The sequence below is a fragment of the Petromyzon marinus genome, chromosome 69, assembly GCF_048934315.1.
Source record: "Petromyzon marinus isolate PM22_M1 ecotype Great Lakes invasive population chromosome 69, UKy_Petmar_22M1.pri1.0, whole genome shotgun sequence".
NCBI classification, from domain to species: Eukaryota; Metazoa; Chordata; class Hyperoartia; order Petromyzontiformes; family Petromyzontidae; genus Petromyzon; species Petromyzon marinus.
In genome coordinates, this window is record NC_133735.1 from 2,830,065 (window position 1) to 2,852,954 (window position 22,890).

Genomic DNA, 22,890 nt, shown 5'->3' on the forward strand with positions numbered 1-22,890 from the left:
GTTTTATATTTTTGTTATTTTATTGTTTCCCTTCTACGTGGTGGTGACTTTACCGAAAGAACCAAGAATAAAATAAAAATATTGTTTTATATTTTTATTATTTTATTGTTTCCCTATCTACGTGGTGGTGACTTTACCGAAAGAACCAAGAATATAATAAAAATATTGTTTTATATATATTTTATTATTTTATTGTTTCCCTTCTACGTGGTGGTGACTTTACCGAAAGAACCAAGAATATAATAAAAATATTGTTTTATTATTTTATTGTTTCCCTTCTACGTGGTGGTGACTTTACCGAAAGAACCAAGTATATAATAAAAATATTGTTTTATATTTTTATTATTTTATTGTTTCCCTTCTACGTGGTGGTGACTTTACCGAAAGAACCAAGATTATAATAAAAATATTGTTTTATATATATTTTATTACTTTATTGTTTCCCTTCCAACGTGGTGGTGACTTTACCCGAAAGAGCTAAGAATACAAACCCTTCGCCAATTGGCCGCGTCGGGCTGGTGGCGGGTTTAACGGTGCAACGTTGAAATTTTCACGCGGTCTGACCCAACAACAACAACAAAACCACCTCTACTATGGACGACATTGGTTGCGAAAGGCTACCACGCCGCGTTCAACAGGTTTTGATATCGGCGGCGGTGGCCATTGCCCGTCAGTCTCTCAAGGGGGGGGGGGGTACGCAGACCCCCCTGGGGGGGGGGGAGGAGGGGTAACGTGAGGTTGGGTTATAAATGCGCCAGGAAAATGCAACTATTGCATTATGCTCTTTGGTTCTATTCGGTAACAGTCACGTGGGTAAAAAATAAAATAACAAAAAATCACGACGATTCGGTCACAACACGAGTGGGCCTTCATCGGGCGAGGGGGACCGGACTGTCCAGAGGACAGCGCTGGAGTGAAGACATGCAAGCCCAGGTCCCGCCCTTTAAGCTTGCTGTCGTGGCATCTTTTGAGGAAGGTCAGCGCGTCTCGATGAGCCGCGGCTTCTTGTCCCGTTGTCTGATGAAAGCTCTAACAGATAGGTGAAAGCCCTCCCCCGTAGAGGTTATCGATGCTAGATTTTGATGCTTTCGTGACTGCGAGGATCCACACTCTTTGGATCCTTGCAGTCACGAACGCTTCAAGTCTAGTATTGCATTATAGAATTTTCAGAGCCACGCTTGCTTGCATGTTCACTACAAGGACTGTGTGTGTGGTTAATGCAGTAACTTGATTGCTTGCAAAAGCCATCTTCCATTCGGTGTTTGAACATTTTTTTTTTTTAAACACGATTCCTGTTTAATTTCCCGAAAGGGTAAAAACGCCTATCATGACACTGTGCAACACAATTTTTGCTCCTGGGTAGTTAAAAGTGTTATTTGGTAATTGCTTATGCCTAAAAAGTATAGAAAATGGCTATCATTCCCCACAAACTTTGCTTTTGTGACCGGGACAGTGGTATTTTGAAATGTACCCATTTTGAAATGAGAAAAACGGGAGAATTTGTGTCTTTTCGTTCACATGAAGTCAGAAAAAAAAACCCACCAAAATCAATACGTATTTATACTAAAGTAATACAAAGACGACTACAAAAGATTTAGAAGTGAGTAGTTTTTCAAGATTTACTCTGTTTAAACTGCATTCAACGAGGGCGGGGGGGGGGGGGTAACACAGCAGTAGCCAAAAGAGGTTGAGAACCACTACTCTACTTTCTACACCGTTCTGCTCAGCGCTATCTGACGGACTTCTGTGCAAGGGCACCACGGTGGCGAGATGTTAACTACCTCGCCTGGTATGCAGGTGAACAGGGGAAGAGAATATTAAATTTAACTCGCTCACTGTCCCTCTGGAGTACAAGGGGAGATCACACAAACTCCACTCACTTACTAGAACAGGGGGAGATAATACAAGGTCCACTGACTCACTCACACTGTAGAACAGGGGGGAGATCACACAAACTACACTCACTCACTCTGTAGAACAGGGGGAGGAGATCACACAAACTTCACCCACTCACTCACTCTGTAGAACAGGGGGAGGAGATCACACAAACTCTACTCACTCTGTAGAACAGGGGGAGATCACACAAACTCCACTCACTCACTCTGTACAACAGGGGGAGAGATCACACAAACTCCACTCACTCACTATGTAGAACAGGGGGAGATCACACAAACTCCACTCACTCTGTAGAACAGGGGGAGACCACAAACTTCACTCACTCTGTGTAACAGGGGGAGATCACACAAACTCCACTCACTCTGTAGAACAGGGGGAGACCACAAACTTCACTCACTCACTCTGTAGAACAGGGGGAGATCACACAAACTCCACTCACTCTGTAGAACAGGGGGAGACCACAAACTTCACTCACTCACTCTGTAGAACAGGGGGAGATCACGCAAACTCCACTCACTCACTCTGTAGAACAGGGGGAGATCACACAAACTGCACTCACTCACTCTGTAGAACAGGGGGAGATCACAAAACTCCACTCACTCACTCTGTAGAACAGGGGGAGATCACACAAACTCCACTCACTCACTCTGTAGAACAGGGGGAGATCACACAAACTCCACTCACTCACTCTGTAGAACAGGGGGGAGAGAGAGATCACACAAACTCCACTCACTCTCACTCTGTAGTACAGGGGGAGGAGATCACACAAACTCCACTCACTCACTCTGTAGAACAGGGGGGAGAGAGAGAGATCACACAAACTCCACTCACTCTGTAGAACAGGGAGAGGAGATCACACAAACTCCACTCACTCACTCTGTAGAACAGGGGGGAGAGAGAGATCACACAAACTCCACTCACTCTGTAGAACAGGGGGGAGAGAGAGATCACACAAACTCCACTCACTCACTCTGTAGAACAGGGGAGAGAGAGAGATCACACAAACTCCACTCACTCACTCTGTAGAACAGGGGGGGAGATCACACAAACTCCACTCACTCTGTAGAACAGGGGGAGGAGATCACACAAACTCCACTCACTCTGTAGAACAGGGAGAGGAGATCACACAAACTCCCCTGACTCAATCATAAGACATAGATCCCGCCCCCCCCCCCCCCCGCTCCTGGTGTAGCCTTTCAACAGGCTTTTGGGTGGCAAGTGTTGTGAGCGTGTAGGCAGCACGGTGGCACACGAGGGGTGGGGGTTGGGTGGCCAGCAACCCATGCCCGCCCGCCCGCCCGAAGCGGCAACCGTTGCCTCAACAGTCCGTCAAGGCAATTGCAGCGCTGTCCCTTCGCCTACCCATCTCCCCCTCGTGTGGGCCTCGGTGTGACCTCTGACCCCGACCCGAAAGACCCCCCCCCCCCCCCCCTTGCCTCACCTTGTGATGTTTCTTGACGATGGCGAGCAGGCGGCGGTGGAACGAGCGACGCCGTTCCAGGAGTCGAGCCGCCGTCAGGTGGGGTCGCGACCCCTGCGTCGTGTCACCTACGGCGGGGGTGGGGTCGAGGGTCGCGAGGACGGAGTTGGAAGTGGCGGCGGGGGGCGGCGGCGGGGGGGGGGGGCGGGGGCACCGGAGAGGGTCAGAGGTCGGCTGCCGTGGGTGTGGTGAGAGGTGAGCCCCAAAGAGGGTGGCTAGGGGGATGCGCGGTTGAGAGTGGGTGGGCGGTGAGGGTGGCGAGCGGCGAGGGTATTGGTGGGCGATGAGGGTGAGTGTGGCGGTGAGCGCCAACCCTTGAGGAGGAGAGGGGGCCCTCCATGGTGAGCTGCTAGTGAGGGTGGCGAGTGTGCTGGCGAGTGTAGTGGCGAGTTAGGTGGCGAGCGTGGCGGCGAGTTTGGTTGGTGAGCATCCACCCGTTGGGGAGGAGAGGGGCTTGATGGTGAGCAGGTGGCGAGTGTGGTGGTGAGTGTGGTGGTGAGCCACGGTGGTGAGCACTCACCCGTGGGGAGCAGGGGCTCGATGGTGAGGTGGTAGTCCCCCGGGCGGGCCGAGTGGCTCCACGCGACTACGGCTCTCTCCTGGCGGAAGCGATACGCCTCTGGGTACACAGCGTGGATCTGCCCAACACTGCGCTCCTCAAAACGCCTGAATCACACGCAGTTACATATACACACACACAGTTACATATACACACACACACACAGTTACATATACACACACAGTTACATAAACACAGTTACATAAACACACACACAGTTACATAAACACACACACAGTTACATAAACACACACACAGTTACATAAACACACACACAGTTACATATACACACACACAGTTACATATACACACACACAGTTACATATACACACACACAGTTACATATACACACACACAGTTACATATACACACACACAGTTACATATACACAAACACAGTTACATATACACACACACAGTTACATATACAAACACACTTACATATACACACACACTTACATATACACACACACAGTTACATATACACACACACAGTTACATATACACACACAGTTACATATACACACACACAGTTACATAAACACACACTTACATATACACACACACTTACATATACACACACAGTTACATATACACACACAGTTACATATACACACACAGTTACATATACACACACAGTTACATATACACACACACTTACATATACACACACACAGTTACATATACACACACACAGTTACATATACACACACAGTTACATATACACACACACAGTTACATAAACACACACACAGTTACGGATATAAACACATGCACAGTTACATATATACACCTAGTTTTTTATATATAGACAGACATACAGTTACATATATACACACACACACACACAGATACATATACACACACAGATACACACAGTTACATATTAGACAAAGATCCCCCGTATAGCCTTAACAGACTGTAGAGGCAAGTGCTGTTAGCGAGCACCTATTAAGGCCGGCACGGCACACGAGGTGGTGGTGTGGCCAGCAGCAAGCCCGGACGCGGCTGTCTCTCCAGCGGCGATGTTTTTACACACCGCACCAGGTACTCATGTGAGGCCGAGTCGACGTACAGGCACACACACACACGCACAGACATATACACACACAGACAGAAACACACGCCGACACACACGTAGATACACACACAAACAAACCGATGCACACACGCACGCACCGCTACACACAGAGACGCACGTAGATACACACACACACAGACCGATACAAATATGCACGCACCGATCAACACGCAGATACCCACAGACACACACACCGACACACACATAGACACACACACAAACAAACCGATGCACACACGCACGCACGCTCCACTACACACAGACACACAGAGACGCACGTAGATACACACACACACAGACCGATACAAACATGCACGCACCGATCAACACGCAGATACCCACAGACACACACACCAATACACACGTAGATACACACACAAACAAACAAACCGATGCACACACGCACGCACCGCTACACACAGACGCACAGAGATACACACAGACACACAGACAGACACACACACCGACACACACGTAGATACACACACAAACAAACCGATCCACACACGCACGCACCGCTACACACAGACACACAGAGACGCACGTAGATACACACACACACACAGACCGATACGAACATGCACGCACCGATCAACACGCAGATACCCACAGACACACACACACCGAAACACAGACACACGCCGATACACGCACGCATCAATACACACACGCACAGGCACACACACACACACTCACGCCGATACACGTACCCGCGTGTGCGTCTCGCCCTCCTCCTCCCCTTACCTTCGCAGCATCTCGTGCACGGCGCTCTGCACCTTGGCGAAGGTGACGGTCTCCGCGCGGTTGAAGAGCATCCCCACCACCGTGTCCATGCTGCGGAACATCTCTGCCAGCAGCGTCATCTACACGCGCACGGCGGAGGGATACTCGGTGACACACTCACTCTCACGCAGTGACACTCTCACTCTCACACAGTGACACTCTCACTCTCACACAGTGACACGCTCGCACAGTGAAACACTCAGTGACACACACAGTGACACACAGTGACTCGGTGACACACTGACTTCACAGTGACTCACAGTGACACACTCACTCTCACACAGTGACACGCTCGCACAGTGAAACACTCAGTGACGCACAGTGACACTCACAGTGACTCAGTGACACACTCACTCTCACACAGTGACACGCTCGCACAGAGAAACACTCAGTGACGCACACAGTGACTCACAGTGACTCACAGTGACTTGGTGACACACTGACTCACAGTGACTCACAGTGACTCGGTGTCACAGTGACTCACAGTGACACACTCACGCTCACGCAGTGACTCGCTCGCACAGAGAAACACTCAGTGACGCACACAGTGACACTCACACTGACTCACAGTGACTTGGTGACACACTGACTCACAGTGACTCACAGTGACTCGGTGTCACAGTGACTCACAGTGACACACTCACTCTCACGCAGTGACTCGATCGCACAGAGAAACACTCAGTGATGCACACAGTGACACTCACACTGACTCACAGTGACTGACTCACCCTCACACAGTGACACGCTCGCACAGTGAAACACTCAGTGACGCACACAGTGACGCACACAGTGACGCACACAGTGACACTCACACTGACTCACAGTGACTCGGTGTCACAGTGACTCACACTGACTCACAGTGACTCGGTGTCACAGTGACTCACAGTGACACACTCACTCTCACTCCGTGACACGCTCGCACAGTGAAACACTCAGTGACGCACACAGTGACACTCACACTGACTCACAGTGACACACTCACTCTCACACAGTGACTCGCTCGCACAGAGAAACACTCAGTGACGCACACAGTGACGCACACAGTGACGCACACACTGACTCACAGTGACTCGGTGACACACTGACTCACACTGACTCACAGTGACTCACAGTGACTCGGTGTCAGTGACTCACAGTGACACACTCACTCTCACACAGTGACTCGCTCGCACAGAGAAACACTCAGTGACGCACACAGTGACGCACACACTGACTCACAGTGACTCGGTGACACACTGACTCACACTGACTCACAGTGACTCACAGTGACTCGGTGTCACAGTGACTCACAGTGACACACTCACTCTCACTCCGTGACACGCTCGCACAGAGAAACACTCAGTGACGCACACAGTGACACTCACACTGACTCACAGTGACTCACAGTGACACACTCACTCTCACACAGTGACACACTCGCACAGAGAAACACTCAGTGACGCACACAGTGACACTCACACTGACTCACAGTGACACACTCACTCTCACCCAGTGACTCTCACCCAGTGACGCTCACTCAGCGACTGACTCACTCTCACACAGTGACACGCTCGCACAGAGAAACACTCAGTGATGCACACAGACTCACAGTGACTTGGTGACACACTGACTCACAGTGACTCACAGTGACTCGGTGTCACAGTGACTCACAGTGACACACTCACTCTCACTCCGTGACACGCTCGCACAGAGAAACACTCAGTGACGCACACAGTGACACTCACACTGACTCACAGTGACTCGGTGTCACAGTGACTCACAGTGACACACTCACTCTCACACAGTGACTCGCTCGCACAGAGAAACACTCAGTGACGCACACAGTGACACTCACACTGACTCACAGTGACTCGGTGTCACAGTGACTCACAGTGACTCACAGTGACACACTCACTCTCACACAGTGACACACTCACTCTCACGCAGTGACACGCTCGCACAGAGAAACACTCAGTGACGCACACAGTGACGCACACACTGACTCACAGTGACACACTCACTCTCACGCAGTGACGCTCACTCAGCGACTCACTCACTCTGTGACACGCTCACACAGTAAAACACTCAGTGACGCACACAGTGACACACTCACTCTCACCCAGTGACGCTCACTCAGCGACTGACTCACTCTCACTCCGTGACACGCTCGCACATTAAAACATTCAGTGACGCACACAGTGACACTCACACTGACTCACAGTGACACCCAATCTCACCCAGTGACGCTCACTCAGCGACAGACTCACTCTGTGACACGCTCGCACAGTAAAACACTCAATGACGCACACAGTGACACACACTGACTCACAGTGACTCGGTGACACACTGACTCACAGTGACTCACAGTGATACACTGACTCACAGTGACACTCACACTGACTCACAGTGACTCGGTGACACACTGACTTCACAGTGACTCACAGTGACACACTCACTCTCACCCAGTGACACTCACTCAGCGACTGACTCACTCTGTGACACGCTCGCACAGTAAAACACTCAATGACGCACACAGTGACACTCACACTGACTCACAGTGACTCGGTGACACACTGACTTCACAGTGACTCACAGTGACACACTCACTCTCACCCAGTGACGCTCACTTAGCGACTGACTCACTCTCACTCCGTGACACGCTCGCACATTAAAACATTCAGTGACGCACACAGTGACACTCACACTGACTCACAGTGACACCCAATCTCACCCAGTGACGCTCACTCAGCGACTGACTCACTCTGTGACACGCTCGCACAGTAAAACACTCAATGACGCACACAGTGACACTCACACTGACTCACAGTGACTCACAGTGACACACTCACTCTCACCCAGTGACGCTCACTCAGCGACTCGCTCACTCCGTGACATGCTCGCACAGAGAAACACTCAATGACGCACACAGTGACGCACTCCGTGACACACTCACATAGTGAAACACTCACTGACTCACAGTGACACACTCACACTGACTCACAGTGACACACTCACACTGACTCACAGTGACACACTCACACTGACTCACAGTGACACACTCACACTGACTCACAGTGACACACTCACACTGACTCACAGTGACACACTCACTCTGACTCACAGTGACACACTCACTCACACACAGTGACACACTCACTCACACTCAGTGACGCACTCAGTGACACTCACGAATGATGATTGTCGTTGGTGATGGTGGTGATGGTGGCGATGTTGTTGGTGGCGATGGTGATGGTTTGGTTGTTATTGGTGATGGTGGTGGCAATGTTGATGTTGGTGGCGATGTTGCTGTTGGTGATGGTGGCGACGATGGTGGCGACGATGGTGGCGACGATGGTGGCGACGTCGTTGGTGGTGGTGACGTTGTTGTTGTTGTTAGTGGGGGTACTACCTTGAGCGGCAGCGTGAGGCCTGGAGGCACGTCCCGGGCGAGCGTGTGGAAGCGTTCAAACGCCGGCACGTTCTCCCCGCTGCACGCGCACAGCAGCGCCAGCAAACAGCAGCGCCAGCATTAGAAGCACAGCAGCAGTGCCACAGTAACAGCAGCAGTAGACACACGGCAGCAGCAGCAGCACCAGCACAGCACCACCAGAGTAGCAGCAGCAGCAGCACAGCAGCAGCAGCCAGTGATTTCGTGTTATTGCCGCTCAAAGCAATCGTTTCAAGTCGAGTTCACAGTTGATATCGAGTTTATTTTGCTTAAGCACTCGAGGGCGAGTGAGTGAAAGGGGTGAGCGAGATAGTGAGAGGGTGAGTGAATGAGTTTGGCGAGATGGTGGGCGAGTGAATGAGCGTCAGGGTCGGGATCGAACCCACGACCTCCTGTAAACCTCGGTGGCTAGGAGATGTCAACTACCTCGCCTGGTATGCAGGAGATCGTGGGTTCGATCCCGACCCTCACGATGACTGCTGCTGTATATTTGGAGTCGGCGTCTCTCTCTCTCTCTCTCATAATCACGGTGGCTAGGAGATGTCAACTACCTCGCCTGGTATGCAGGAGGTCGTGAGTTCGATCAAGACCCTGACGCCTGCTTCTGTATATTTGGAGCTTGCGTGTGGCTATGAGATGTTAACTCCCTCGCCTGGCATACAGCAGCTCGTGGGTTCGATCAAGACCCTGACGCCTGCTGCCGCTGTATATTTGGAGCTTGCGTGTGGCTATGAGATGTTAACTACCTCGCCTGGCATACAGCAGCTCGTGGGTTTGATCCCGACCCTCACGATGACCGCTGTTGTATATTTGGAGTCAGCGTCTCTCTCTCTCTCATAATCACGGTGGCTAGATGTCAACTCCCTCGCCTGGTATACAGCAGCTCGTGGGTTCGATCGAGACCCTGACGCCTGCTGCTGTATATTTGGAGCTTGCGTGTGGCTAGGAGATGTTAACTCCCTCGCCTGGAATACAGCAGCTCGTGGGTTCGATCCCGACCCTCACAATGACCGCTGTTGTATATTTGGAGCCAGCGTCTCTCTCTCTCATAATAACGGTGGCTAGGAGATGTCAACTCCCTCGCCTGGTATACAGCAGCTCGTGGGTTCGATCAAGACCCTGATGCCTGCTGCTGTATATTTGGAGCTTGCGTGTGGCTAGGAGATGTTAACTACCTCGCCTGGCATACAGCAGCTCGTGGGTTCGATCAAGACCCTGACGATGACTGCTGTTGTATATTTGGAGTCAGCGTCTCTCTCTCTCATAATAACGGTGGCCAGGAGATGTCAACTACCTCGCCTGGTATGCAGGAGGTCGTGGGTTCGATCAAGACCCTGACGCCTGCTGTATATTTGGAGTTTGCGTGTGGCTAGGAGATGTTAACTACCTCGCCTGGTATGCAGGAGGTCGTGGGTTCGATCAAGACCCTGACGCCTGCTGCCGCTGTATATTTGGTGGCGTGGATTTTTCTCCGGGTTCTCCGGATTTTTCGCTCCACATTTAGAATCGACATTGACGACTGCCGTGAATTTCCACGCGACGGTGACAAAATAACCTCGCTGAGCTGCCATCATTTGTGATAGCCAGGTCACTTCTGAAAAAGAGCTGTGTGTATATATATAGCTCAGTGGGCCCTTAACCTGTTAAAATTGTTTTAAACAGTTTACACCAGGTGAGGCAGTCAACATCTCGCCACCGTGGCGCCCCGTCGTGTGTGTGTGTGTGTGGCCTCCGTTAGGGGGGGGAGCGGTGGTGCAGCGGTTAGCGCTACCCGGCGACCCCGAGATCGATTCCCGCTCACGGCCAACGCCGGCGACGATCATCCGAACCGGTCCCGGGCCAACCCCCCCCCCCCCCCCCGAGGTCGACTCCGCCTCAAATGAGTGCCGTCAACGTAGCCACCGGGGGAAGGCGAAGGCGGCCCCCGGGCGTGGTGCTGGCCTACCCACCCACCCACCCACCCCGTCGCGTGCCGTTGCGGCCTTCATTAAGGCGCCGCTGCTCGCCAACACCGCTCGCCCCGACAGGCCTGTTACAGGGCTTACACGGGCGGCCCCCGATGCTCACCTGCCGGGGGTGGTGCGGGCGAGGCGGAGGGCGGGCCCGGGCGCGGTCGGCGTCGTCGTTTGGAGGGGACGGACGCAAGGTGGCGGGGTGGCGGGGGCAGCGGAAGGAGGGGCGAGCGAGCGGCGGTCGAGAAGTCGCGAGGCGAGGGCCCGGGCCGAGCGCGCTCGCTCCACCGCCGCCTTCAGCTCCGCCGAGTCCAGGTCCCTGGTGGACGACGAGGCACAATAAACTACGGGTCTCTGTCCCTGTGCGACGATTCTGCGAGTATCTGTGGCGAGTCTGCGCGTCTCTGTGGCGAGTCCGTGGGTCTCTGTGAGAGTCTCTGTGCGAGTCTGTGGGTCTCTGTGCGAGTCTGTGGATCTCTGTGCGAGTCTGTGTGTCTCTGTGCGAGCCTGTGTGTCTCTGTGCGAGCCTGTGTGTCTCTGTGCGAGTCTATGGGTCGCTCTGTGCGAGTCTGTGTGTCTCTGTGCGAGTCTCTGGGTCTCTGTGCGAGTCTGTGGGCCTCTGTGCGAGTCTGTGGGTCTCTGTGCGAGTCTGTGGGTCTCTGTGCGAGGCTACGGGTCTGTGCGAGTCTGTGGGTCGCTGTGTGAGGCTACGGGTCTGTGCGAGTCTGTGGGTCTCTGTGAGTCTATGGGTCTCTGTGTGAGTCTATGGGTCTCTGTGTGAGTCTACGGGTCTCTGAGTGAGTCTCTAGGTCTCTGTGTGAGTCTGTGGGTCTCTGTGTGAGTCTACGGGTCTCTGAGTGAGTCTCTAGGTCTCTGTGTGAGTCTGTGGGTCTCTGTGCAAGTCTCTGGGTCTCTGTGCGAGCCTGTGGGTCTCTGTGCGAGTCTGTGGGTCTCTGTGCGAGTCTGTGGGTCTCTGTGCGAGTCTGTGGGTCTCTGTGCGAGTCTATGATGTATGCTGAAACTTCTGTCGCACCGTACATAGCCAACCGCGCTAATCGGAGGTGCAGGGGAAGGACAACAAACTAAACACCAAAAGAAGTTCTAAAGAAACGAGTTTTCAATTAATATTTAAAAGTGCATTTCACCGTTAACAACGATGATGACATCAACTGTAGTAACAGTAACATCGGCGAGGAGATGTCATCTCCATCGCCTGGTACACAGTAGATCATTGGTTCTATCGAGGACCCCGACGATGCCAATCGAGTTGGAATTTGGGTGTTCACCCCCTCGTCTGCAGAATGAGTGAGTGGTGTTTGTGTGATCTCCCCCTGTTCTATAGAGTGAGTGAGTGGAGTTTGCGTGATCTCCTCCCCCTGTTCTACAGAGTGAGTGAGTGGAGTTTGTGTGATCTCTCCCCCTGTTCTACAGAGTGAGTGAGTGGAGTTTGTGTGATCTCCCCCTGTTCTACAGAGTGAGTGGAGTTTGTGTGATCTCCCCCTGTTCTACAGAGTGAGTGGAGTTTGTGTGATCTCCCCCTGTTCTACAGAGTGAGTGGAGTTTGTATGATCTCCCCCTGTTCCACAGAGTCGGTGAGAGTGGCGTTCTGTATTATCTCCCCCTGTTCTATAGAGAATGAGTAGAGTTAGTATGATCTCCCCTTTATACAGAGTGGAGTTTGTATTCTCACACCCTGTTCGACAGAGTGGAGTTTGTATGATCTCTCCCTGTTCCAGTGAGTGAGTGGAGCTTGTGTGTTCTCTCGCCCCCCTGCTAAAGAGCGAGATGTTAACTCCCTCTCCTGGTATGCGGAAGGTCGTGGGTTCGATCCCAACCCTGAATCAGCGTGCATGTTCTCCCCGTGGACGCGTGGATTTTTCCCCCGGGGCCCTCCGGTTTCCCCCCCCCCCCCCCACCTCCACGTTTAGTATAGAACATCGCTCATTCCAGAGTATTTGCCCGGCGTAAACGTCCCACGCGACAGGCCGCATTCTCGTTGCGATGGCCAGGTTCGCTTCGGGGAAAAAAAGAGCCGTCGTTGTATAGCTCAGTGGGCCTTCACCTGGTTTTAGGCGACAGGTCTCCCCGCGTGTCTGCTGCTACGTGACCTTGTGCCGTGTTCATTCGTCAGTCCATTATTCCAGCTACAAACCTGCCGCGCTGGGAGGCCAGTGTTCCGGCGTTGCCCTGTGCTTTGCGTTCCAGTTCCAGCTGCTGCTGCCGCCGCTCCGCCTCCTCCTCCTCCTGTTGCTTCTTCTTCTGCTGGATTCTGCGAATCTTCGCCTGCAACTCGGCCAGGGAGCTGCAGGTCCCGAGGGACTGCTTCGCCTCCGCCGCGTTCGCCTGCGTCGGCGTTCACGAGGGTGGGCGGTGGGTGGGGGGTGGCGTGTTAACGGTGGCGCAGACGGTTAACGGTAGAGGCCACCTCGCGCGATGTCGACGCCCCAACGCCCGAGTCAACGCCGGCCGGCTGTTCCGAGTTACAGCCTCCTGCGAGGCTGTAACGGCGAGATGTTAACCACCTCGCCCGGTAAACAGAAGGTCCGCGGGTTCCATTCCGGCCCCGATTCCTTGCGGTGCCTTTCCCGCGGCCGCGTGGATTTTTCTCCGGGTCGTCCCGGCATTTCCTCCTTCGCATTTTGAATCAACGTTGCGCGTTGAGAGCATTTAGCAGCCGCGATAAATTTAAACGCTATGATGATGATGATGAGCCACTTTGTTGGGCTATCATTTGCGATTGCCAGGTCGCTTGTGAAAAAGAGTTACAGTGGTCAAACGGGAAAAAAAATAGTTTATAGTTTTAGCTTAACGTATTTTAGCGACTTGCTCACCATTTTCTCTACATTTTTGCGCCCGTCTATCGCCGCTTTCGTGACCGTTGGTTGGCCATTGCAAACTTGCCGACCCCACGTTCCCCACGCCGGACGTCTGTGAAGCAGAGCTTCGTGGCACACCGGATTCCTCCTCCAGTGTCCATGGACAAAGGACTCTGGATTCTGAACTTTTGTGGCAGTCTGGATTCTCCACTCCACATTTAGAATTTAGAAAGGTGCGTTGAGATTACACCGATTGTTTTCTGGCTGGTTATAAATGTCCAAATTATGGGTTCCACTTTGATTTAACTGCTGCTGTCCCATTTGTGGGTGGCCAGGGTCGATTCCGAACAATAAATTAGTACCTCAGTGGGGCTTTGGCCTGGTAGGATGGGGATGGCTGGGCGTTGTATTTGCACGTGCTTGGACGATCCGTTTACCTTTCTTGCACTTTGCACTAATCGTCCTGTTTGTGTGTGCACTGGTGTTTGTCGTTGTAACGTTCTGACCCCGGCGACCCCTAACCGGACCATCCGTGGGAAGGAAGAGCTTAATAGCTCTTCGGATTCCTCCAGCATAAACAAATACTCCGATTCTAATTTGGAATCGCCGCTGGACAGCGCGGAGTAAACTCCTTCAACGGAGGAGGTTCGGCAACACTCCGCCAACTCTCAGTATGTCTCTATGTGAGTCTATGTATGGCTTTGTACGTCTTAGTGTGTCTCTATGCGAGTCTATGTATGGCTAAGTATGTCTCTATGTGAGTCTATGTATGGCTTTGTAGGTCTTAGTGTGTCTCTATGCAAGTCTATATATGGCTAAGTATGTCTCTATGTGAGTCTATGTATGGCTTTGTAGGTCTTAGTGTCTCTATGCAAGTCTATGTATGGCTAAGTATGTCTCTATGCGAGTCTATGTATGGCTTTGTAGGTCTTAGTGTGTCTCTATGCAAGTCTATGTATGGCTAAGTATGTCTCTATGCGAGTCTATGTATGGCTTTGTACGTCTTAATGTGTCTCTATGTAAACACAGTAAAAACCTTGGATTGCGAGCATAATTCGTTCCGGAAACGTGTTTGTAATCCAAAGCAGTCGTACATCAGCTGTGATCAAGTGATGCTCGGCAGCGCAAAGCGTGTACACGTACACTGCTCGTATTGCCAAGACCCTCGCTCGTTTATCAAATTAATATTTACTTAACATTTTTGCTCTTCTTGCAAAACACTCGCACACCAAGTTAATCGCAATCCACAAGGTTTTACTGCATATGTATGACACGTCTCTAGAAGTATACGTGTCTATATGTACGTTTATCTGTGTCTCGGCTGGTGCATCTGTCGGCCATCTCAGGCAGTCAACCCACAGCGCCTGCTGGGCCTGTCCCGTGACGTGTCGGCAGCGAGCCTTCGACACTTCACGTGGCCTCACAGTGCACATGGCCTGGCACCGTGGTGACTTCACCGCCACTTAGTGGAGAATGGCGGGTATTGGCATTATTGGTACGTGTCTCGATGTACGTCTGTGTATCTCTGTACGTCTCTGTACGCCTGTGTCTCTCGGTATACGTCTATGTGTCTCTCGGTATACGTCTGTGTCTCTCTGTATACGTCTATGTGTCTCTCTGTTTATGTATGTCTATGTGTCTCTGTATGTCTGTGTCTCTCTGTATACGTCTATGTGTCTCTGTATGTCAATGTGACTCTGTATGTCTCTGTATGTCTATGTGTCTCTGTATATCTAGTGTCTCTGTATATCTAGTGTCTCTGTATGTCAAGTGTCTCTCTGTATATGTCTATGTGTCTCTCTGTCTATGTATGTCTCTGTATGTCTATGTGTCTCTCTATGTATGTCTCTGTATGTCTATGTGTCCCTGTATGTCTGTGTCTCTGTATGTCTATGTGTCTCTCTGTATACGTCTATGTGTCTCTCTCTGTCTATGTATGTCTCTGTATGTCTATGTGTCACTGTACGTCTATGTACGTTTCTGCACGTCTATGTACGTTTCTGCACGTCTATGTGTTTCTCTGTTTGTCTTTGTACATCTATGTGTCTCTCTGTACGCCTCTGTCTCTCTGTACGTCTTTGTGTCTTTCTGTACGTGTCTGTACGTGTCTGTACGTGTCTCTCAGCACGTCCGCGTAACGCCCACCCATCTCACCTTTTGCGCCACCTGCAAGTCACCGGGGCAGCCACCCCCCTTCTGCGGGGTGGGGGGGGCCCCCCTGGGGGAAGCCTTCGGCCCCCCACAAGCGGGAGACAGAGACAGCCTGCGGTTCAGCTGCTCCTTCACAGACTTGCGAAGCCCGGCTGTGGGTGCCGGAGGGTAACCGGCGTCACCGTCACCGGTACCAGCGTCGCCGGCATCGCCGTCGCCGGCACCGCCGTCGCCGGCATCACCGTCGCCGGCATCACCGTCGCCGGCGCCCTGTGGAGCCATCGTAACACCACAGCATAGAGAGCTTCGTCGCAAACATCAACAAGGCCATCGTCGCAAACATCACCATCCTAGCTTCCGTCAGCAACAACAACATCACCATCCTAGCTTCCATCAACAACATCACGATCTACGTTCCATCACCATCCTCACTTCCATCATCACGAACATCACCATCCTAGCTTCGAATCAACAACAACAACAGCACCATCCTAGCTTCCATCAACAACATCACCATCGACGTTCCATCACCATCCTCACTTTCATCGTCACCGGCATCACCATCCTTGCTTCCATCATCGCAAACATCACCAACTCCATCATCACGAACATCACCATCCTCACCACCACACCTCGTGCACCATGCTCACCACCCACAGCTGCCACACCATCCCCTCACCACCACCTCTCACCATCATCACCACCACTTCTCACAATCCTCACCACCTCCTCCGTCACCATTCTCACCACCTCCTCCCTCACCATCCTCACAACCACCACCTCCCTCACCACCACCTCCCTCCAACATCCTCACCACTACTACCACCCCTCCACCACCATCTTCACCACCACCCTCACCTCTTTCTCCCCTACCACCCTCACCTCTTTCTCCCCCACCACCTTCACCTCTTTCTCCCTCACCACCCTCACCTCCTCCACACACCACCCTCACCTCCTCCACACACCACCTTTACTTCCTCCACCCACCACCCTCACCTCCACCCACCACCCTCACCTCCTCCACCCTCACCTCCACCCACCACCCTCACCTCCTCCACCATCACCTCCTCCACCCACCACCCTCACTTCCACCCACCACCCTCACCTGCTCCACCCTCACCTCCACCCACCACCCTCACCTCCTCCACCATCACCTCCTCCACCCACCACCCTCACCTCCTCCACCCACCACCCTCACCTCCTCCACCCACCACCCTCACCTCCTCCACCCACCACCCTCACCTCTTTCTCCACCCACCACCCTCACCTCTTTCTCCACCCACCACCCTCACCTCTTTCTCCACCCACCACCCTCACCTCTTTCTCCACCCACCACCCTCACCTCTTTCTCCACCCACCACCCTCACCTCTTTCTCCACCCACCACCCTCACCTCTTTCTCCACCCACCACCCTCACCTCTTTCTCCACCCACCACCCTCACCTCTTTCTCCACCCACCACCCTCACCTCTTTCTCCACCCACCACCCTCACCTCTTTCTCCACCCACCACCCTCACCTCCTCCACCCTCACCTCTTTCTCCACCCACCACCCTCACCTCTTTCTCCACCCACCACCCTCACCTCCTCCACCCACCACCCTCACCTCCTCCACCCACCACCCTCACCTCCTCCACCCAACACCCTCACCTCCTCCACCCACCACCCTCACTCTCCTCCACCCACCACCCTCACCTCCTCCACCCACCACCCTCACCTCCTCCACCCACCACCCTCACCTCCTCCACCACCCTCACCTCTTTCTCCACCCACCACCCTCACCTCCTCCACCCTCACCTCTTTCTCCACCCACCACCCTCACCTCTTTCTCCACCCACCACCCTCACCTCTTTCTCCACCCACCAACCTCACCTCTTTCTCCACCCACCACCCTCACCTTCTCCACCCACCACCCTCACCTCTTTCTCCACCCACCACCCTCACCTCTTTCTCCACCCACCAACCTCACCTCTTTCTCCACCCACCACCCTCACCTCCTCCACCCACCACCCCTCACCTCCTCCACCCACCACCCTCACCTCCTCCACCCACCACCCTCACCTCCTCCACCCCCACCACCTCTTTCTCCACCCACCACCCTCATCTCTTTCTCCACCCACCACCCTCACCTCTTTCTCCACCCACCACCCTCACCTCTTTCTCCACCCACCATCCTCACCTCCTCCACCCACCACCCTCACCTCCTCCACCCTCACCTCCTCCACCCACCACCCTCACCTCCTCCACCCCCACCACCCTCACCTCTTTCTCCACCCACCACCCTCACCTCTTTCTCCACCCACCACCCTCACCTCCTCCACCCTCACCTCCACCCACCACCCTCACCTCTTTCTCCACCCACCACCCTCACCTCTTTCTCCACCGGCTCGTCCTCGAGGTGCAGCCGCTTTCTCGCCGCGCGCCTCCCCACGGCCTCCCCCTCGTCCTCCCGTCCCCGCCCCTGGCCGAAGGCTCCGCGCGGCGTCTCCCGGGATCTCTTCTCGGGGCTCTCCCCGTGGTGTCCAACCTCCTCCTCCTCATCATTCTCGCCGCAGCCATCTCCTCGTCTCCCCTCCTCCTCCTCTTCCTCCTCCCCTCGTTTCCGCTGCTGCTCCCCCAGCCGCCGGCGTCTTCTCGTGGTGGTGGTGGTGATGGCGGTGATGGTGGTTGTTGCAACATCGTTCTCCACCATCACCCGTCTCTCATCATCACCATCACGACCATCGCCTCGTCTCTCATCATCATCATCACCTCCTCGTCTCTCATCATCACCACCACCACCACCGCCTCGTCTCTCATCATCACCACCACCACCATCGCCTCGTCTCTCCTCATCACCCTCCCGCCGTCTCGCCGCTCTCAGCTGCCGGGGTGCGCTGCTCGGCGTGGCGATGGTGGCAGCCTCCACCTCCTCCACCACCTCCTCATCGATCCGTCGTGGCCGCCGCCGCCTCCTCCTCTCGCCGCGGTGGTGATCGTCGTCGCCCGACGTGGCCACGTCGCCCCTTACTCTCGTCCTCCCCTCCTCGCCCTTCGTCGCCTTCGTCTCCCGCGATCGCCGACCACGCCTCCCTCTCCTCACAGCGACGGCCTCCATCGCCATCGTCGTTGTTGTTGTTGACGACGACGACGCCGCCATCGCGGCGGCGCCACTAAAAACAACGACGTCGCTCAGAGCCTTCGCCTCAACGGCATCGCCGCCGCCGCCGCCGCAGCCGCCGCCGCCGCCAGAGAAGTGGAAACCTCCCTCGGAGCCGCGCAGCTTCAGCCTCTTGGCCGGCATCGCGGCAGCAGCAGCAGCCGCCGCCGACGAGCGCCGGCGGCTGCCGAAGAAGTCCGTGAGGGAAGTTTGTTGTTGTCGAGACATTTTTGTTTTTAGTTTGTCGAGATGAAGCCACGAACGTCGCTCGCTCTCTCGTCTCCCTCTTGTTCGTGGTTTTGTGTTTTCTTGGGGTTTGTTGCGGCTGCACCCGATTCAACAGCCGAATGGCTCACAGGGCTCGATACCAAAATAAACAGAACTCCTCACAACGACGACGACGCCGACGCTCCACCTTTTTTCCCGCCAAAATTGAGGCGAGGGAGGCGGGGGGCGAGGGGGCGCGTTTTCCCGCCAAACGTTGCGGCATCCGCTCACGTGACCTTCCGCTGGGGAGTACCAAGTGGCGATTCACCACCCCCACCACCCCCACTCTTACAACTCTGCTGGGCTGTAACGAGACAGTGGCGATTCACCCACCCCCACTGGGCTGTACCAAGTGGCGATTCACCCACCCCCACTGGGCTGTACCAAGTGGCGATTCACCCCCCCCACCCCCACAACTGCGCTGGGTTGTACCAAGTCGCGATTCATCCCACCCCCATCCCCACAACTCCGCTGGGCTGTACCAAGTGGTGCTTCACCCCCACCCCCACAACTCCGCTGGGCTGTACCAAGTGGTGCTTCACCCCCACCCCCACAACTCCGCTGGGCTGTACCAAGTGGTGCTTCACCCCCCACCCTCAACTCCGCTGGGCTATACCAAGTGGTGCTTCACCCCCCACCCTCAACTCCGCTGGGCTGTACCAAGTGGTGCTTCACCCCGCACCCCACAACTCCGCTGGGCTGTACCAAGTGGCGATTCACCCCCACCCCCACAACTGGGCTGGGCTGTACCAAGTGGCGATTCACCCCCCACCCTCAACTCCGCTGGGCTGTACCAAGTGGTGCTTCACCCCCCACCCCCACAACTGCGCTGGGCTGTACCAAGTGGTGCTTCACCCCCCACCCTCAACTCCGCTGGGCTGTACCAAGTGGTGCTTCACCCCCCACCCTCAACTCCGCTGGGCTGTACCAAGTGGCGATTCACCCCCACCCTCAACTCCGCTGGGCTATACCAAGTGGTGCTTCACCCCCCACCCTCAACTCCGCTGGGCTGTACCAAGTGGTGCTTCACCCCCCACCCTCAACTCCGCTGGGCTGTACCAAGTGGCGATTCACCCCCACCCCCACAACTCCGCTGGGCTGTACCAAGTGGCGATTCACCCCCCCCAACTCCACTCTCTCCCTCAAACAACTTGAACCACTAAACGTCACGCGATTTTTGACGATTTTTTACCCAACCCCCCCCTTGTCACACAGCGTCACAAAAAGTCAGACCCCCCCCCCCTCAAATATGACGTCACAAAGCTCTGCCCCCACCTCCCTAAAACCATATTTCCATTTTGAAAATAAAACACGCTTCAAATCGCTTCCAACTATTGGCATTGTAGCGCGTTATTTAATGCGGCGCTGCACTCCGATGGTGTAGGAGAAAACATTCATTAAAAAAGTCTATTTAATTAAGTAGAACGTGTTGTGTCTATATTTATTTAAATTTGCCCATTTTTGATGTGACGTCACATTTCTCAAACCCTCCTCTCCCCCTCGTCACGCATCGTCACAAATGTCTGACCCCGCCCCTAGGTGCGTGACGTCATTTATGGGCGGCCCCCTAGGCCATAAAGAACGCTGTTTTCTCTGGTGTAGACCAATCAGGTCCAAAACCAATGCATCGTATATTAGTGAGAAGCTTTGTTAGCCGGCTTCGCCCGATACTTGGTTTCTTGGCTTCGATTAACACGCGGCCCTACGCGGAGAGTGGGAGGGGGGGATGCGTGACGTCACAGGCACACTGCGTGACGCTGCCGCATGCGGGTGACGTCACAGATGTGACGTCACAGCTCACTGTCCGTGCAAAATATATCCATTATTGCGCCCCACCCCCCCCCCCCCCAAAATACAAAAGTCTATTTTTATACTTTTTGCATTGTGTACAGCCTGGAAGCTACCCACGTGCCAAATTTCAAGTTTGTTGCATGTCGGGAAGTACGCTAAACATTTTGAACAGACACACATATTCACGAATTTCCCTTTTATATATATCGATTTCAAGTTTGTTGCATGTCGGGAAAGTATGCTAAACATTTTGAACAGACACACATATTCACAAATTTCCCTTTTATATATATAGATTTCAAGTTTGTTGCATGTCGGGAAAGTACGCTAAACATTTTGAACAGACACACATTCACAAATTCCCCCTTTATATATGAAAGAAGATTATCTTTATACGTTCACCACAGGTACTGTGTGTGGCTAAAGCAGTAGCTTGATTCCTTGCACAAGGTATCATCCGTTTGGTGTTTGAACATCTTCACACACATCCTGTTTAATTGCCAGAAAGGGTAAAAAAACAAACATAATTACAGTAAAACCTTGGATTGCGAGCATAATTCGTTTCGGGAACGTGTTTGTGAATCAAAGCACTCGTATATCAAAGCACTCGTACATCAGCTGTGATCACGTGACGCTCGGCAGACGAAGCATAAACATACTACAACTCGTATTGCTAAGACCCTCGCTCGCTTATCAAATTAATATTAATTTTAAAAAATTGCACGTCTTGGAAAACACTCACAGACCAAGTTTCCTCGCAATCCAAGGTTTAACTGTGTTAGTTTTCATACTACAACGCTGCCAAAAAGGTATCCCATCATATAGTTGCTGCTCAGCCCGAGCTAAAAAATGCTCTGATACGTGTGGCATTGCCCTTGTACTGTTCGCATTTTGACGCTGTTCTCTGGTGGTGACACGAGGCCCTAAAGAAGGTTTCTGGTGTAGGCCAATCAGTTTCAAAGAATGTCAAATGTTATAAGAGCATGTTTGTTTGCATGTTCAACACATGTACTCTGTGTGTGGTTAGTGCCTCCGACTCCCGGCCACGTAGTTTTACCCGGGCCCACTCACCATCATGAAGGTCCTTAATGCTCGTGAGCAGAGAGTCAGGGACTCTGAAAGCACGAAGAACAACCCAGAGCCCAGGGCCTACTGATGGTATCATAGGCCTTGACCAGGTCAATAAAGCAGAGATGTAGGTCTTATTGGAATTCCCTATACCTCAGCTGTAGCAGACGGACAGAAAATATGGCATCTGTGCAGGACCGCCCTTTCCTGAAACCACATTGGGGCTCCGCAAGCCTCTCCTCAGTGTGCCTAGCAAGGCGATGCCTAATAATCCTTGCCCAGGACCTTTCCCGGCACACTGAGGAGTGAGATGCCCTTGTAGTAGTTACAGTCTGTGCGGTCCCCCTTCTTAAAGAGGACCACCAGGGCATCCTTCTAATCCTACAGAACCTGTCCAGTGGTCCAGACTGTTATTATAATGTCATGTAGGGCAGTCTGTGCACAAACGTCACCTTCCCTCAGCATTTTGCTTGGGAGATCATC

The 22,890-nt window shown here is 53.2% G+C and overlaps 1 protein-coding gene across 3 annotated transcripts in view; it reads right to left on the bottom strand.

Annotated features, from left to right (window-relative positions):
* The window catches only part of CDT1 (chromatin licensing and DNA replication factor 1), a 37,909-nt gene extending 18,092 nt beyond the window's left edge, over nt 1-19,817 (bottom strand). For all 3 annotated transcript variants that reach the window (XR_012930449.1, XR_012930448.1, XM_032978991.2), the window contains exons 1-8: nt 18,514-19,817; nt 16,148-16,414; nt 13,330-13,520; nt 11,293-11,496; nt 9,187-9,265; nt 5,760-5,878; nt 3,897-4,042; nt 3,338-3,444 (exon numbers count right to left, since the gene is read on the bottom strand). Coding sequence is in view for 1 of the 3 variants with exons in the window: in XM_032978991.2 (XP_032834882.2) it covers nt 3,338-3,444; nt 3,897-4,042; nt 5,760-5,878; nt 9,187-9,265; nt 11,293-11,496; nt 13,330-13,520; nt 16,148-16,414; nt 18,514-19,509 (2,109 nt within the window). In the remaining 2 variants the exon portion in view is untranslated. The remainder of the gene's footprint in view (nt 1-3,337; nt 3,445-3,896; nt 4,043-5,759; nt 5,879-9,186; nt 9,266-11,292; nt 11,497-13,329; nt 13,521-16,147; nt 16,415-18,513) is intronic.
* Nucleotides 19,818-22,890: the final 3,073 nt, after the last annotated feature.